At 48.3% G+C, this 19,287-nt stretch overlaps 1 protein-coding gene across 1 annotated transcript in view; it reads left to right on the top strand.

Moving 5' to 3' along the window:
* The window catches only part of LOC121544601 (serine palmitoyltransferase 2-like), a 57,674-nt gene extending 39,558 nt beyond the window's left edge, over nt 1-18,116 (top strand). Inside the window, exons 11-12 of the mRNA XM_041854575.2 lie at nt 4,059-4,188; nt 15,771-18,116. Coding sequence (XP_041710509.1) covers nt 4,059-4,188; nt 15,771-15,890 — 250 coding nt within the window. The 3' untranslated portion in view covers nt 15,891-18,116. The remainder of the gene's footprint in view (nt 1-4,058; nt 4,189-15,770) is intronic.
* The last annotated feature ends 1,171 nt before the right edge of the window (nt 18,117-19,287 follow it).

Genomic DNA, 19,287 nt, shown 5'->3' on the forward strand with positions numbered 1-19,287 from the left:
TTTCCTGAGCTTTCTTAAATAGGACAGACACTTCAAAACAAACTTCCTTTTGATTTATTTTTTGACTAGCTGTTTTGCCATGCATGAATATGTTATTCAATATGTTTCTATGGGCTAATAGCAGTGAGGCCAAATTCAGTGTTTCATCAAATCCTTTTTTTATACTTACAAGGGTCCTCAAATTCTAAATCAAAGGCTAAATGATCCTTGGTGTGACCATCTTAAAACTATTCCATATGATCCTTGGTATGGCCATCTTAAAACTATTCCATATGATCCTTGGAATGACCATCTTAAAACTATTCCATATGATCCTTGGAATGACCATCTTTAAACTATTCCATATGATCCTTGGGATGACCACCTTAAAACTATTCCATATGATCCTTGGGATGACCATCTTAAAACTATTCCATATGATCCTTGGTCCACTCTAAATTTCAAGCCTTTGCCTCTAACCCTAGGAAGCACTTTGCCACCTTCTCCTCCCTGCTGAATTCTCCTCCTCCCCCTCCCTCCTCCCTCTCTGTGGATGACTTCGTCAACCATTTTGAAAAGAAGGTTGACGACATCCGATCCTCATTTATTAAGTCAAATGACACTGCTGATCCTGCTCACACTGCCCTACCCTATGCTTTGACTTCTTTCTCCCCTCTCTCTCCAGATGAAATCTTGCGACTTGTGACGGCCGGCCGCCCAACAACCTGCCCGCTTGACCCTATCCCCTCCTCTCTTCTCCAGACCATTTCCGGAGACCTTCTCCCTTACCTCACCTCGCTCATCAACGCATCCTTGACTGCTGGCCATGTCCCTTCCGTCTTCAAGAGAGCGAGAGTTGCACCCCTCCTCAAAAAACCTACACTCGATCCCTCCGATGTCAACAACTACAGACCAGTATCTCTTCTTTCTTTTCTCTCCAAAACTCTTGAGCGTGCCGTCTCTAGCCAACTCTCCTGCTATCTCTCTCATAATGACCTTCTTGATCCAAACCAGTCAGGTTTCAAGACTGGTCTTTCAACTGAGACTGCTTTTCTCTGTGTCACGGAGGCTCTCCGCACTGCTAAAGCTAACTCTCTCTCCTCTGCTCTTATCCTTCTAGACCTATCTGCTGCCTTTGATACTGTGAACCATCAGATCCTCCTCTCCACCCTCTCCGAGTTGGGCATCTCCAGCGCTGCTCACTGTTGGATTGCGTCCTACCTGACAGGTCGCTCCTACCAGGTGGCGTGGCGAGAATCTGTCTCCGCACCACGTGCTCTCACCACTGGTGTCCCCCAGGGCTCAGTTCTAGGCCCTCTCCTATTCTCTCTATATATCAAGTCACTTGGCACTGTCATATCCTCACATGGTCTCTCCTATCATTGCTACGCAGACGACACACAATTAGTTTTCTCCTTTCCCCCTTCTGATAACCAGGTGGCGAATCGCATCTCTGCATGTCTGGCAGACATATCAGTGTGGATGTCGGATCACCACCTCAAGCTGAACCTCGGCAAAACGGAGCTGCTCTTCCTCCCGGGGAAGGACTGCCCGCTCCATGATCTCGCCATCACAGTTGACAACTCCATTGTGTCCTCCTCCCAGAGTGCAAAGAACCTTGGCGTGACCCTGGACAACAGTCGTTCTCCACTAACATCAAAGCGGTGACCCGATCCTGCAGGTTCATGCTCTACAACATTCGCAGAGTAAGACCCTACCTTACACAGAAAGCAGCACAGGTCCTAATCCAGGCACTTGTCATCTCCCGTCTGGATTACTGCAACTCGCTGTTGGCTGGGCTCCCTGCCTGTGCCATTAAACCCCTACAACTTATCCAGAACGCTGCAGCCCGTCTGGTGTTCAACCTCCCAAGTTCTCTCATGTCACCCCGCTCCTCCGCACACTCCACTGGCTTCCAGTTGAAGCTCGCATCTACTACAAGACCATGGTGCTTGCCTACGGAGCTGTGAGGGGAACGGCACCTCCTTACCTTCAGGCTCTGATCAGTCCCTACACCCAAACGAGGGCACTACGTTCATCCACCTCTGGCCTGCTAGCTCCCCTACCTCTACGGAAGCACAGTTCCCGCTCAGCCCAGTCAAAACTGTTCGCTGCTCTGGCACCCCAATGGTGGAATAAGCTCCCTCACGACGCCAGGACAGCGGAGTCACTGACCACCTTCCGGAAACACTTGAAACCCTACCTTTTTAAGGAATACCTGGGATAGTATAAAAGTTATCCTTCTACCCCCCCCCCCCCTCCCCCACCCCCCATCAAAAAAAAAAGAAGAAAAAGTGGTTGTCCCACTGGCTATCATAAGTTGAATGCACTAATTTGTAAGTCGCTCTCGATAAGAGCGTCTGCTAAATGATGTAAATTTAAATGTAAATGACCATCTTTAAACTATTCCATATGATCCTTGGTATGACCATCTTTAAACTATTCCATATGATCCTTGGAATGACCATCTTAAAACTATTCCATATGATCCTTGGTATGACCATCTTAAAACTATTCCATATGATCCTTGGTATGACCATCTTAAAACTATTCAATATGATCCTTGGTATGACATCTTAAAACTATTCCATATGATCCTTGGTATGACCATCTTAAAACTATTCAATATGATCCTTGGTATGACCATCTTAAAACTATTCCATATGATCCTTGGAATTACCATCTTAAAACTATTCCATATGATCCTTGGTATGACCATCTTAAAACTATTCCATATGATCCTTGGTATGACCATCTTAAAACTATTCCATATGATCCTTGGTATGACCATCTTAAAACTATTCCATATGATCCTTGGTATGACCATCTTAAAACTATTCCATATGATCCTTGGTATGACCATCTTAAAACTATTCCATATGATCCTTGGTATGACCATCTTAAAAATATTCCATATGATCCTTGGTATGACCATCTTAAAACTATTCCATATGATCCTTGGTATGACCATCTTTAAACTATTCTATATGATCCTTGGTATGACCATCTAAAAACTATTCCATATGAACCTTGGTATGACCATCTTAAAACTATTCCATAAGATCCTTGGTATGACCATCTTAAAACTATTCCATATGATCCTTGGTATGACCATCTTAAAACTATTCCATATGATCCTTGGTATGACCATCTTAAAACTATTCCATATGATCCTTGGTATGACCATCTTAAAACTATTCCATATGATCCTTGGTATGACCATCTAAAAACTATTCAATATGATCCTTGGTATGACCATCTTAAAACTATTCCATATGATCCTTGGTATGACCATCTTAAAACTATTCCATATGATCCTTGGTATGACCATCTTAAAACTATTCCATATGATCCTTGGTATGACCATCTTAAAAATATTCCATATGATCCTTGGTATGACCATCTTAAAAATATTCCATATGATCCTTGGTATGACCATCTTAAAACTATTCCATATGATCCTTGGTATGACCATCTTAAAACTATTCCATATGATCCTTGGTATGACCATCTTAAAACTATTCCATATGATCCTTGGTATGACCATCTTAAAACTATTCCATATGATCCTTGGTATGACCATCTTAAAACTATTCCATATGATCCTTGGTATGACCATCTTAAAAATATTCCATATGATCCTTGGTATGACCATCTTAAAACTATTCCATGTTCACAACTCTCTCTCTCTCTCTCTTCTCTCTCTCTCTCTCTCTCTCTCTCTCTCTCTCTCTCTCTCTCTCTCTCTCTCTCTCTCTCTCTCTCTCTCTCTCTCTCTCTCTTTATCTCTCTCTCTCTATTTCTTTCTCTCTCTTTCTCTCTATCTCTATCTCTTTATCTCTCTCTCTCTCTCTCTCTCTCTCTCTCTCTCTCTCTCTCTCTCTCTCTCTCTCTCTCTCTGTCTTTCCCCTCTCGCTCCCTATCAATTCAATCTCTCTCCCTCCATATTTCTCTCCCTCTCTCTGTCTCGCTTTCTCTCTCTTTATTTCTCCCCACATCATGCTCTCTTTCTCCCTCTCTCCCTCACTCTCGGCCGCTCTCTCTCGCCCTCTCTCTCTCTCACTCCCTCTCTCTCTCAGGGCATTTGGTAGAGAGATGCTGAAGAGGAACATCGGGGTGGTGGTGGTGGGCTTTCCAGCCACACCCATCATCGAGTCAAGAGCGCGATTCTGTATCTCTGCTGCTCACACCAAAGACATGCTCGACACGGTAACTATGCCCCCATGCTCAGCACAAAATGGTGACCTTATTCACACTAAAGACATGAAGACAGACACACTCCTGTGTCATTCCTTTCTTACATCCTGTCTTCCATTCCATATGCACAATGACTTCCTCTTCTTAGTGCAGCATTTCCCAAAACTTGTGTGCAGGACAAAATGGAGTTGATAGAGAAAATCTAACTACCCACTGGGCACAGACATCAGTCCAACATCTATTCTACGTTGGTTCAACGTAATTTCATTGAAATGACTTGGAAACAAGATTAAATTCAATCAGTGTGTGCCCAGTGGGTAACCATGGTAGGTAACCCCCATCCCCCTAGTGGTGGGTGTGTGCAAGTACGCCTCCCCTCACTGCGGGCACCAGATCAAACATCCTCTCTTCATCTCTTTCTCCCCCAGGACTCCCCATTTAACTGAACACTCACTCTGCCTCCACCTCTTTTAACTTCTTCTCTCTTTCACAAAGGTCTGTACCCTGTCTCCTCTGTCTCCTCCCCCTACAACCCAAACCACCCTTTGATGTGATGTTATATGTTTTCACATCCAGTCACGCATAAAAAAAATAAAAAATCTCATGTTTCTTGAATATGTTATTTCATCATAGCTGTAGCTATACTCATGCTTGGAAAGCCAGGCAGGGGTTTTGGGAGCGATAAGAAGTAAAGTCGTCTAAAGAGGGTGTGTCACGGTTTCGGCCGAGGCTGCCTCTCTTCCTTGCTCGGGCAGGCTTCGGCGTTCGTCGTCTCCGGAATACTAGCTGCCACCGTTGCATGTTTCTATGTTCGTTTGCTTTTGTCTGTTTGTTGTGACACCTGTTATCGTTTAGTGTAATTAGTGTCCTATAAGTTTCTCGTTGTGTTTGTCTAGTGTTGTGTGTGATTGCTTTATTTCTGTCGTGCGTTGCTGGACGTGTATACTATATCGCTCGGTTGAGCTATTCTCCACTGTGTTGGAGCGTTTGACGCACCTGTGTAGTGCGCCCGTTTTGTTTTGTCGCCTACGTGCGGAGTTTCGCCTTCGGGCAAGTTTGTTCATTTTCCCTTGTGGATTTTCACTAAAGTCTTTTGGACTGTACTTCGGTGTCCTGCGCTTGATTCCACCACTACACCCACCTACAGCATCACTGACAAAATCACACACCTTCAAGAATGGAATCAGCAGGAGCCGCAGCAGCACAGGCGACACTGGAGGACAGGGTCCGCGAACAGAGTGACCAGATCCTGCGGATGGGGTCCGCACTGCAGGAGGTGATCACCACCATCCGAGGCTGGGAGACCCGAGGGACTTCTCCACCGCCATCCTCCCTGCCAGCACCATCGGCAAGTCAGCCCATTCCCGCTCCGGAACCCAGAGGAGTTCGACTCTCGCTCCCGAGGGCCTACGATGGGACCGCGGCCAGGGTGTCAGGGATTCCTTCTCCAGGTGGAGCTTTACCTGGCCACCGTGCACCCGGTGCCCTCGGGACACGAGAGCGTGTCCGCCCTGATATCCTGCCTTTCCGGGAAGGCGTTGGAATGGGCCAACGCAGAGTGGAGGAGAATCGACGCGAACACCATCACCTACGACGAGTTCTCCCGCCGCTTCAGGGCGGTGTTTGACCATCCCCGGAGGGGAAGCGGCGGGGAGCGTCTGGTCTGCCTCCGGCAGGGGAAGAGGAGTGCCCAGGAGTTTGCCTTGGAATTCCGTACTCTAGCGGCGGATGCAGGGTGGAATGAGCGGGCTCTCATCGATCACTACCGATGTAGTCTACGCGAGGACGTCCGTAGGGAGCTGGCCTGTAGGGACACCAGCCTCTCGTTCGACCAGTTGGTCGACATGTCCATCAGGCTGGATAACCTGCTAGCTACCCGCGGACGTCCCTGAGGGGGTCCGTCCATTTCACCCTCCAGCGCCTCCGAGCTGTGCCCCATGGAGCTCGGGGCGCTGGCGCTAGAGAGAGGAGGGGTCGGCTTACGAGGGGGTCCATCTCCTGCACCAACTGTGGTCGGGGAGGACACACCGCGGCTAGGTGCTGGGGATGGCCTCCTAGGGGAGAGGACGACAGGTCCCGCACTGGGGAGTCCTTCCAGGTGAGTAGGCGCCCCACTCACCCAGAGCTCTCTGTTGCACATTTCTGTATACCTGTGCGTTTTCCACAGGTAGCACCTCATTCCCAGCATAAGGCGCTGGTAGATTCAGGCGCGGCTGGGAATTTTGTTGATAAGAAGTTTTGTTTAGCCTTAGGGATTCCCCTTCTTCCTGTTGACGTCCCCTTCCCGTTCATGCCCTAGATAGCCGTCCGTTGGGTGCGGGCTTGATCAGGAGGTCACTGCGCCACTTAGGATGTGTGCGCAGGGGGGTCATCAGGAGATGATCCAGCTATTTCTGATCGACTCGCCTGCGTATCCGGTGGTGCTGGGCATGCCCTGGTTGAGTACCCATAACCCATCTATTTCGTGGCAGGAGAGGGCTCTGATGGAGTGGTCTGCCCAGTGTGTGGGTCGATGTTTAGGCATTTCCGTAGGGGCTACCTCGGTGGAGAGTCCAAACCAGGTGCCCGCATTGCACGTTCCCCCTGAGTATGGGGATTTGGCTATTGTGTTCAGTAAGTCGAGGGTGACGCAGTTGCCTCCCTATAGGCAGGGAGATTGTGCGATAGACCTCCAGGCAGGAGCTGCGCTCCCACGGAGCCATGTGTATCCTCTGTCTCAGGAGGAGAAGAGAGCTATGGAGACGTACATAGACGAATCTCTGAGACAAGGATATATACGGCCCTCCACTTCCCCTGCGTCCTCGAGTTTCTTTTTTGTGAAGAAAAAGGATGGAGGATTACGCCCGTGCATTGATTACCGTGGTCTCAATCAGATCACGGTGAAGTACAGTTATCCACTCCCGCTGATTGCGACCATGACGGAGTCATTGCACGGGGCGCGTTTCTTCACTAAATTAGATCTCAGGAGCGCGTACAACTTGAGTGCGCATTAGGGAGGGCGATGAATGGAAGACAGCCTTTAGTACCACCTCGGGCCATTACGAGTATCTCGTCATGCCATACGGGTTGATGAACGCTCCTTCAGTTTTCCAATCGTTCGTGGATGAGATCTTCAGGGACATGCAGGGGCAGGGGGTGGTCGTGTACATCGATGACATTCTCGTGTACTCGCCTACCCGAGTCGAGCATGTGGCCCTGGTGCGCCGAGTGTTGCGGAGGCTGTTGGAGCATGACCTGTATGTCAAGGCAGAGAAGTGTCTGTTCTTCCAGGAGTCGGTCTCCTTTTTGGGTTATCAGTTGTCTGCGTCAGGGGTGAAGATGGAGGTAGACCGGGTGTCGGCCGTGCGTAATTGGCAAACGCCAACCACTGTGAAGGAGGTGCAGCAGTTTTTGGGGTTTGCGAATTATTACCGGAGGTTTATCCGGGGGTTTTGGACAGGTGGCAGCTCCCATAACGTCTCTTTTGAAGGGGGGTCCGGTGCGTCTGCAGTGGTCAGCCGAGGCGGACAGGGCGTTTGGGAGGCTGAAGGACCTGTTTACCTCGGCTCCGGTGCTGGCGCATCCGGATCCCTCTTTGCCATTTCAGGTAGAGGTGGACGCGTCAGAGGCCGGTATAGGAGCCGTGCTGTCGCAACGGTCCGGCGCGCCACCTAAACTCCGCCCCTGTGCCTTCTATTCCAAGAAGCTCAGTCCGGCGGAGCGAAACTATGACGTGGGGGACAGGGAGCTGTTAGCCGTAGTACAGGCCCTAAAGGTGTGGAGGCACTGGCTTGAGGGGCTCAACACCCTTTCCTCATTTTGACGGACCACCGTAACCTGGAGTACATCCGGGCAGCGAGGAGGCTGAACCCTCGCCAGGCGAGGTGGAATATGTTTTTGACCCGGTTCACATTTAAGATCACGTACATCCCTGGGTCACAGAACGGTAAGGCAGACGCACTGTCTCGGCGGTATGACACGGAGGAGAGGTCCGTGGAGCCCACTCCCATACTGCCGGAGTCGTATCTGGTGGCACCGGTAGTGTGGGAGGTCGATGCTGAACTCGAGCGGGCGTTACGCACCGACCCTAGTCCACCGCAATGCCCGGAGGGTCGGAAGTGCGTTCCGCTCGAGGTTCGGGATCGATTGATCTATTGGGCTCACACGTCACCCTCCTCTGGACACCCTGGTATCGGCCGGACAGTGCACTGTCTTAGTGCCAAGTACTGGTGGCCCACGTTGGCGAGGGATGTGAGGGTTTATGTTTCCTCCTGCTCGGTGTGCGCCCAGTGTAAGGCGCCTAGACATCTGCCTAGGGGTAAGTTACTACCGCTGCCCGTTCCACAACGACCATGGTCTCACCTCTCGGTGGATTTCCTCACTGACCTTCCTCCTTCACAGGGGAATACCACTATACTGGTCGTTGTGGACCGGTTTTCTAAGGCCTGTCGTTTGCTCCCTATGCCGGGCCTTCCTACTGCCCTGCAAACCGCCGAAGCACTATTCACCCATGTGTTCCGGCACTACGGGTACCCGAGGATATTGTGTCTGATCGAGGTCCCCAATTTACCTCCAGAGTCTGGAGAGCTTTTATGGAGCGGTTGGGGGTCTCGGTGAGCCTCACCTCGGGTTACCACCCGGAGAGTAATGGGCAGGTGGAACGCGTGAACCAGGATGTGGGGAAGTTTCTTAGAACATGCTGCCAGGATCGGCCGGAGGAGTGGGCAGGTACGTTCCCTGGGCCGAAATGGCCCAGAATTCCCTACGCCATTCCTCCACTAACCTAACCCCTTTTCAATGTGTGTTGGGTTACCAGCCGGTTCTGGCACCTTGGCAGCAGAGCCAGATCGAGGCTCCTGCGGTGGATGAGTGGGCGCGGCGCTCGGAGGAGACATGGAACGCTGCACACGTCCACCTGCAGCGGGCCCTCCGTCGTCATAAGGCGAGCGCCGATCTCCACAGCAGTGAGGGACCGGTGTACACACCTGGTAATCGAGTCTGGCTCTCTACCAGAAACCTGCCCCTCCGCCTGCCCTGTCGGAAACTGGGTCGGCGGTTTGTAGGGCCATTTAAAGTCCTGAGAAGGTTGAACGAGGTGTGTTACAAATTACAACTACCTGTTGAATATAAAAGTATTAACCCCTCGTTCCATGTGTCTCTTCTCAGGCCGGTGGTAGCTGGCCCACTCCAAGAAAGTGAGATCAGGGAGACTCCTCCGCCCCCATTGGACATCGAGGGGGCACCGGCGTACTCCGTGTGGTCCATCTTGGATTCGAGACGTCGGATGGGGGGTCTCCAATATCTAGTGGAGTGGGAGGGGTACGGTCCGGAGGAACGGTGCTGGGTGCCGAGGAGAGACATTTTGGACCCGTCTCTCCTGACGGAATTCCATCGTGGGCACCCGACGCACCCTGCTCCGCGTCCTCCTGGTCGTCCCCGAGGCCGGAGTCGGCGCACGTCTGGAGCCGCGCGTCAAGGGGGGGGTACTGTCACGGTTTCGGCCGAGGCTGCCTCTCTTCCTTGCTCGGGCAGGCTTCGGCGTTCGTCGTCTCCGGAATACTAGTTGCCACCGTTGCATGTTTCTATGTTCGTTTGCTTTTGTCTGTTTGTTGTGACACCTGTTATCGTTTAGTGTAATTAGTGTCCTATAAGTTTCTCGTTGTGTTTGTCTAGTGTTGTGTGTGATTGCTTTATTTCTGTCGTGCGTTGCTGGACGTGTATACTATATCGCTCGGTTGAGCTATTCTCCACTGTGTTGGAGCGTTTGACGCACCTGTGTAGTGCGCCCGTTTTGTTTTGTCGCCTACGTGCGGAGTTTCGCCTTCGGGCAAGTTTGTTCATTTTCCCTTGTGGATTTTCACTAAAGTCTTTTGGACTGTACTTCGGTGTCCTGCGCTTGATTCCACCACTACACCCACCTACAGCATCACTGACAGGGTGGTAGAAACAATAGAGTCACTGACAACGGTGCATTAAGATTGAGTAGAGGGCAGGGTTGGGGTCAATTTGAATTGAAGGCAGTCAATTCAGGAAGTGATTTGAAATAAATAGCTTCTACTTTTCCTTTTATTGAGAATTCACTGAAAATATATGATTTTTTTTCAATTGATGAATTGATCAGTTTATTTCCTGAATTTACTGCCGTCGAATTGACCCCAACCTTGGTGGAAGGAGTGGAGTGAGGGCTTCCACTGGCCCATAATGCTCTCTGATAAGCTCCTCTTGTCATGTCATGATGCCATCCATCCAAAGTAGGTCCAATGTCTGTCTTTCAATCGGCTTTCTTCTCAATTCAATTCAATGTTAATTTAAGGGCTTTATTGGCATGGGAAACGTATGTTAACGTTGCCAAAGCAAGTGAAGTAGATAGTAAACAAAAATATTAACAGTCAACATTACATTCAGAAGTTCCAAAAGAATAAAGACATCTCAAATGTAATATTATGTATATATACAGTGTCGTAACAATGTGCAAATAGTTAAAGTACAAATGGAAAAATAAATAAACATAAATATGGGTTGTATTTACAATGGTGTTTGTTCTTCACTGGTTGCCCTGTTCTTGTGGCAACAGGTCACAAATCTTGCTGCTGTGATGGCACACTGTGGTATTTCACCCAGTAGATAAGGGAGTTTATCAAAATTGGGTTTGTTTTCGAATTCTTTGTGGATCTGTGTAATCTCAGGGAAATACAGTGGGGGAAAAAAGTATTTAGTCAGCCACCAATTGTGCAAGTTCTCCCACTTAAAAAGATGAGAGAGGCCTGTAATTTTCATCATAGGTACACGTCAACTATGACAGACCAAATTAGAATTTTTTTCTCCAGAAAATCACATTTAGGATTTTTAATGAATTTATTTGCATATTATGGTGGAAAATAAGTATTTGGTCAATAACAAAAGTTTCTCAATACTTTGTTGTATACCCTTTGTTGGCAATGACACAGGTCAAACGTTTTCTGTAAGTCTTCACAAGGTTTTCACACACTGTTGCTGGTATTTTGGCCCATTCCTCCATGCAGATCTCCTCTAGAGCAGTGATGTTTTGGGGCTGTCGCTGGGCAACACGGACTTTCAACTCCCTCCAAAGATTTTCTATGGGGTTGAGATCTGGAGACTGGCTAGGCCACTCCAGGACCTTGAAATGCTTCTTACGAAGCCACTCCTTCGTTGCCCGGGCAGTGTGTTTGGGATCATTGTCATGCTGAAAGACCCAGCCACGTTTCATCTTCAATGCCCTTGCTGATGGAAGGAGGTTTTCACTCAAAATCTCACGATACATGGCCCCATTCATTCTTTCCTTTACACGGATCAGTCGTCCTGGTCCCTTTGCAGAAAAACAGCTCCAAAGCATGATGTTTCCACCCCCATGCTTCACAGTAGGTATGGTGTTCTTTGGATGCAACTCAGCATTCTTTGTCCTCCAAACACGACGAGTTGAGTTTTTACCAAAAAGTTATATTTTGGTTTCATCTGACCATATGACATTCTCCCAATCCTCTTCTGGATCATCCAAATGCACTCTAGCAAACTTCAGACGGGCCTGGACATGTACTGGCTTAAGCAGGGGGACACGTCTGGCACTGCAGGATTTGAGTCCCTGGCGGCGTAGTGTGTTACTGATGGTAGGCTTTGTTACTTTGGTCCCAGCTCTCTGCAGGTCATTCACTAGGTCCCCCGTGTGGTTCTGGGATTTTTGCTCACCGTTCTTGTGATCATTTTGACCCCACGGGGTGAGATCTTGCGTGGAGCTCCAGATCGAGGGAGATTATCAGTGGTCTTGTATGTCTTCCATTTCCTAATAATTGCTCCCACAGTTGATTTCTTCAAACCAAGCTGCTTACCTATTGCAGATTCAGTCTTCCCAGCCTGGTGCAGGTCTACAATTTTGTTTCTGGTGTCCTTTGACAGCTCTTTGGTCTTGGCCATAGTGGAGTTTGGAGTGTGACTGTTTGAGGTTGTGGACAGGTGTATTTTATACTGATAACAAGTTCAAACAGGTGCCATTAATACAGGTAACGAGTGGAGGACAGAGGACCCTCTTAAAGAAGAACTTACAGGTCTGTGAGAGCCAGAAATCTTGCTTGTTTGGAAGTGACCAAATACTTATTTTCCACCATAATTTGCAAATAAATTCATTAAAAATTCTACAATACGATTTTCTTGAGAAAAAAATTCTCAATTTGTCTGTCATAGTTGACGTGTACCTATGATGAAAATTACAGGCCTCTCTCATATTTTTAAGTGGGAGAACTTGCACAATTGGTGGCTGACTAAATACTTTTTTTCCCCACTGTATGTGTCTCTAATACGGTCATACATTTGGTCATACATTTGGCAGGAGGTTAGGAAGTGCAGCTCAGTTTACACCTCATTTTGTGTGCAGTCTTCTCTTGAGAGCCAGGTCTGCTTTCTTCTCTCTCTCTCTCTCTCTCTCTCTCTCTCTCTCTCTCTCTCTCTCTCTCTCTCTCTCTCTCTCTCTCTCTCTCTCTCTCTCTCTCTCTCTCTCTCTCTCTCTCTCTCTCTCTCTCTCTCTCTCTCTCTCTCATATCTAACTGCTGTCTGATATCCAACCTCTGTCACATTGATTTGTGTATCACCGCTCTTCCCTCCTCCTCTCTTCCCTCCTCTCTCTCTTCCTTCCTCCTCTCTTCCCTCCTCCTCTCTCTCTCTTCCCTCCTCCTCTCTTCCCTCTCCTCTCTCTTCCCTCTCCTCTCTTTCTTCCCTCTTCTCCTATCTTCCCTCCTCCTTTCTCTCTCTTCCCTCTCCTCTCTCTTCCCTCTGCTCTCTCTTCCCTCTCATCTCTCTCTTCCCTCCTCTACTCTTCCCCCTCTCTCGTCTCTCTCTACCCTCTCCTCTCGCTCTTCCCTCCTCCTCTCTTCCCTCTCCTCTCTCTCTTCCCTCTCCTCTCTCTCTTCCCTCTCCTCTCCCTCTTCCCTCCTCCTCTCTTCCCTCCTCCTCTATCTCTTCCCTCCTCTGTCCCCTCTCCTCTCTCTCTTCCCTCTCCTCTTTCTCTTCCCTCCTCCTCTCTTCCCTCTCCTCTCTCTCTTCCCTCCTCCTCTCTTCCCTCTCCTCTCTCTCTTCCCTCTCCTCTCTCTTCCCTCTGCTCTCTCTTCCCTCTCATCTCTCTCTTCCCCCCTCCTCTCTCTTCCCTCCTCTACTCTTCCCCCTCTCTCGTCTCTCTCTTCCCTCTCCTCTCGCTCTTCCCTCCTCCTCTCTTCCCTCTCCTCTCTCTCTTTCCTCTCCTCTCCCTCTTCCCTCCTCCTCTCTTCCCTCCTCCTCTATCTCTTCCCTCCTCTGTCCCCTCTCCTCTCTCTCTTCCCTCTCCTCTTTCTCTTCCCTCCTCCTCTCTTCCCTCTCCTCTCTCTCTTCCCTCCTCCTCTCTTCCCTCTCCTCTCTCTCTTCCCTCCTCCTCTCTCTTCCCTCCTCCTCTCTTCTCTCTCTCTCTTTCTCTCTACCTCTACCCCTCTCTCCCCCCCTCTCTCTCTCTACCTCTACCTCTACCTCTACCTCTCTCTCTCTCTACCTCTACCTCGACCTCTACCTCTACCTCTACCCTCTCTCTCTCTCTCTCTCTCTCTCTCTCTCTCTCTCTCTCTCTCTCTCTCTCTCTCTCTCTCTCTCGCTCTCTCTATTTCATATCTAACTGCTGTCTGATATCCAACCTCTGTCACATTGATTTGTGTATCACCTCTCTTCCCTCCTTCTCTCTTCCCTCCTCTCTCTCTTCCCTTCTCCTCTCTTCCCTCTCCTCTCCTCTCTCTCTTCCCTCCTCCTCTCTCTCTTCCTCCTCCTCTCTCTCTTCCCTCTCCTCTCTCTTCCTCCTCCTCTCTCTCTTCCCTTTCCTCTCGCTCTTCCCTCCTCCTCTCGCTCTTCCCTCCTCCTCTCTCTTCCCTCCTCCTCATTTCCCTCTCATCTCTCTCTCTTCCTCCTCCTCTCTCTCTTCCCTCTCCTCTCTCTTCCTCCTCTCTCTCTTCCCTCCTCCTCCTCTCTCTTCCCTCCTCTGCTCTCTTCCCTCTCCTCTATCTCTTCCCTCTCTCCCCTCTCTTCCCTCTCCTCTCGCTCTTCCCTCCTCCTCTCTTCCCTCTCCTCTCTCCTCCCTCTCCTCTCTCTTCCCTCTCCTCTCTCTCTACCCTCTCTCTCTATCTTCCCTCCTCCTCTCTCTCTCTTCCCTCCTCCTCTCTTCCCTCTCCTCTCTCTTCCCTCTCCTCTCTCTCTTCCCTCTATCCCCTATCTTCCCTCTCCTCTCTCTCTTCCCTCCTCCTCTCTCTCTTCCCTCCTCCTCCTCTCTCTTCCCTCCTCCTCTCTCTTCCCTCCTCCGCTCTCTTCTCTCTCCTCTCTCTCTTCCCTCTCTCCCCTATCTTCCCTCCTCCTCTCTTCCCTCTCCTCTCTCTTCCCTGTCCGCTCTCTTCTCTCTCTTCTCTCTCTTCCCTCTCTCCTCTCTCTTCCCTCTGCTCTCTCTTCCCTCTCCTCTCTCTCTTCCCTCCTCCTCCTCTCTCTTCCTCCTCCTCTCTCTCCCTCCTCCTCTTTCTCTTCCCTCTCTCCTCTCTCTCTTCCCTCTCCTCTCTCTCTTCCCTCTCTCCCCTATCTTCCCTCTCCTCCTCTCTCTCTCTTCCCTCCTCCTCTCTTCCCTCTCCTCTCTCTTCCCTCTGCTCTCTCTTCCCTCTCCTCTCTCTCTTCCCTCCTCCTCCTCTCTCTTCCTCCTCCTCTCTCTCCCTCCTCCTCTCTCTCTTCCCTCTCTCGTCTCTCTTTTCCCTCTCCTCTCGCTCTTCCCTCCTCCTCCTCTCTCTTCCTCCTCCTCTCTCTCCCTCCTCCCCTCTCTCTTCCCTCTCCTCTCTCTCTTCCCTCTCCTCTCTCTCTTCCCTCCTCCTCTCTTCCCTCTCCTCTTTCTCTTCCCTCCTCCTCTCTCTCTTCCCTCCTCTGTTCCCTCTCCTCTCTCTCTTCTCTCTTCTCTTTCTCTTCCTTCCTCCTCTCTTCCCTCTCCTCTCTCTCTTCCCTCCTCCTCTCTTCCCTCTCCTCTCTCTCTTCCCTCCTCCTCTCTTCCCTCTCCTCTTTCTCTTCCCTCCTCCTCTATCTCTTCCCTCCTCTGTTCCCTCTCCTCTCTCTCTTCTCTCTTCTCTTTCTCTTCCTTCCTCCTCTCTTCCCTCTTCTCTCTCTCTTCCCTCCTCCTCTCTTCCCCTTTCCTCTCTTCCCTCTCCTCTCTCTCTCCCAGCGCCCAGTCTTCCCCATCATAGACCCTAGTTCTGCTCTCCCAACACCCAGTCTTCCCCATCATAGACTCTAGTTCTGCTCTCCCAACGCCTAGTCTTCCCCATCATAGTCCCTAGCTCTGCTCTCCCAACGCCCAGTCTTCCCCATCATAGACCCTAGCTCTGCTCTCCCAATGCCCAGTCTTCCCCATCATAGACCCTAGCTCTGCTCTCCCAAGGCCCAGTCTGAGTGTAATCAGTAATGTGTGTGTGTTTGCAGTCATGACGTGTGTGTGTGTGATCATCAGTGAGGTGTGTGTGTGTGATCAGTGACGTGTGTGTGTGTGATCATTGAAATGTGTGTATGTGTTTCTTCAGAACATGTGTGCTAATATAACATGTATGTGTGTGTGTGTCTGTGGTTAGGCGCTGAGTGCCATCAGTGAGGTGGGAGACCTACTGCAGGTCAAGTACTCCAGACACAGGAGACTGCCCTCTCTGGACCGAGCCTTCGACCACAGCATCTATGACCAGATGAAAGACTGAACTGGACTAGACTGGACCAAACCAGATTAGACCAGATTGGACTGGCAGTCTTCCACACCCAGAGCCACTTGATACACCTTAACACAAGGTTTTTAACTTCACATGCCTGCCTTATTGGACAAGGAAGCTCAGTGTCATGGCAAAGAAGAAAAAAACATGGGGAAAGTTTATTTTAAAACAAATGATTATTTGTTACCTCTGTTTTGTCTTATATAATGACATGTTGGGTCTGTTTCTTAACGTATTGTGGCATTTTATTTTCTGAAGAATTAGCACACTGAGGACTCCTTATGTGTGCTTATAGCTGCTGTATGTCATGGGTTGGGGTTGAGGACTCCTTATGTGTGCTTATAGCTGCTGTATGTCATGGGTTAGGGTTGAGGACTCCTTATGTGTGCTTATAGCTGCTGTATGTCATGGGATAGAGTTGAGGACTCCTTATGTGTGCTTATAGCTGCTGTATGTCATGGGTTAGGGTTGAGGACTCCTTATGTGTGCTTATAGCTGCTGTATGTCATGGGTTAGAGTTGAGGACTCCTTATGTGTGCTTATAGCTGCTGTATGTCATGGGTTAGGGTTGAGGACTCCTTATGTGTGCTTATAGCTGCTGTATGTCATGCTCTATCATTAAGGATGTGCATCTTTCCCTTTCAAGACGATACGATACGTTTCTAGATACATGGGCTCCAATACGATACAGGAACAATACTTTTTAGTTTGAAACAATTCGGTTTGATTAGAGAACGAATCGATGCGATTCGGTTAGATGCGATACGATTCGATGCACTAACATTTGTTGCATAAAACCACATTCCTTTTCCGTTCTAAATTATAATCTCCTGCTGATGGAGCTCCTGAGCTGGGCCTCTCTGAGCTGGATCTGTCTGAGCTGGATCTGTCTGAGCTGGATCTGTCTGAGCTGGATCTGTCTGAGCTGGATCTGTCTGAGCTGGATCTGTCTGAGCTGGATCTGTCTAAACTGCGTATTGATGAATCGTCACATCTCTATCTACCATGTCCTCTCAGACGAGGTGTGCTAGGGAGAAACTGTGATTTGGAAAGACCAACCTAACTGTAGCTACTGCGTATTGTATGATCTCTTTTCGCACAGCCACGTTTTTAGAAATCACAGTGAGTTTGTTTGCGTTGATTTATGTTGTTGTTTTTTGTTCCTCCCTCCATCGCCCCTCAGCCGTTACAGCCTGCAGGTAGGAACAGGGTCTTACTTGAATCTCTTAACCGTCGTTTCTCTTGCTTTGCCAAAGTATTTAAGATTCTATTTTATTTACAGAGGACTATATCACACAATTTGTTCAGAGTGAGAGACGTTGTAACCAAGGCTTTTACTTTGAGATTAGCTATGTGCACAGCATCACTCCTCCTGAAATCCACTAGACCTGGGTTCATCCCAGGCTGTTGCAGCTGTAGCTCCCAGCCACAGATCTAGGATCAGATGATTCTACCCCTGATTCTAACCTTATCAATAGGGAGATGAAACACTATCTGATCCTGTATCAGTGGTAAGGGGGAACCTCCACCCACTGGTGTATCCAGGGCAACAGTCTGGTATCCAGGGCAACTGATCTATCAGATGGGGGAGCGGGGCTGCCTTTTATGATTTCACAAAGAGCTTTGGATAAAATATCCAGATATGGGGCATCTGATATCAGATAAACACATTTTTTATTGTTTATTTGGAACAAGATAAGATCCAAGTACAATCTCCTTGATTCATCTCTTGAGCTTGCCCTTCTTACTAAAAAGGCCTTAGTTGTCGTTAAATCTTTGATTTCAACACTGCCTTGTCTTATTCACTTTTGGCTCTCTAACCAACACTAGCTTACTATGGAATGTGCTTTGACTGTATCAGATGTCCTGTTATATGAGCGAGAGATGGGTTTATTGTACATTTATTCATGTTTCCCAGTTTTTTCTCAATTTGGGAAAATTTGAACTTCTATATCAACGGCAGCTCTGAAACCATGTCCTGCATGCACAGTACATTTACATCTCACTGGTTTACACGGCCCATGCCCTCAGTGCAACCACTACTGATAACTATGTTATATTGTTTGTAATGCCCTTCTGACGCATGTACAGTTTGACGTAGTCGCTAACGCTGCTAGTATACCAAGAAACAAGGTGCTCAACTGTACACACTACACGCTACACGCTACACACTACACACTACACACGCTACACGCTACACGCTACACACTACACACTACACGCTACACTCTACACGCTACACACTACACACTACACGCTACACTCTACACTCTACACGCTACACACTACACACTACACACTACACACTACACTCTACACACTACACACTACACACTACACTCTACACACTACACACTACACTCTACACACTACACTCTACACACTACACACTACACACTACACTCTACACACTACACACTACACACTGCACTCTACACTCTACACTCTACACACTACACACTACACACTACACACTACACTCTACACACTACACTCTACACACTACACACTACACACTACACTCTACACACTACACACTACACACTACACACTGCACTCTACACACTACACACTGCACTCTACACTACACTCTACACACTACACACTACACTCTACACACTACACTCCTTTCAGAGGCTTACTGTATGTTACTTTGTCTTACAAAAATACAACCTGAACTCATTCCAAAAAATGACTGATTGAATGTATGAACTTTTCCTATATCTTTGGGACATTGTCTGTTTGTTATGTGTCAAATATTATTTGTGTTCTTTTTTTCCTTTCTTTGAGAGATTATTAAAATAAGACCTGGGGGGAAAGAGGGGGAGGGGAGACGTTAAGATACTTACATTATTGAATATGGAGAGAAATTAATGAACATTGATTCAGTTTTCTTACTGTACGAAGAACTGTCTTGCAATGACGAATGATTCTACTCATTCAACTAGCAAATGTTTTCCTCAAAGGCAAAAAGGTAGAAGTATTTTTGCACTGGATGTGTGTAAAAATGTCTTTGTATATTTCTATTTTTCTTTGTTTGCAGACAGCGAAAACCAATATGATACTGATGTTTCAAAGAGTTAATGTCAAACGTCTTAAGATTTGAACACTGTCCTTATGCCTCGTGTGTGAAACACAGGGTGTGAATTGCCATTCAACTGCTTGAAAAATACTTGTATGTGTTCTAACATAACGTGGATGTGTTCTAACATAAATTGGATGTGTTCTAACATAACGTGGATGTGTTCTAACATAATGTGGATGTGTTCTAACATAATGTGGATGTGTTCTAACATAACTTGGATGTGTTCTAACAAAACGTAGATGTGTTCTAACATAACATGGATGTGTACTAACATAATGTGGATGTGTTCTAACATAACGTGGA

The sequence above is a fragment of the Coregonus clupeaformis genome, chromosome 29, assembly GCF_020615455.1.
Source record: "Coregonus clupeaformis isolate EN_2021a chromosome 29, ASM2061545v1, whole genome shotgun sequence".
Lineage (NCBI taxonomy): Eukaryota > Metazoa > Chordata > Actinopteri > Salmoniformes > Salmonidae > Coregonus > Coregonus clupeaformis.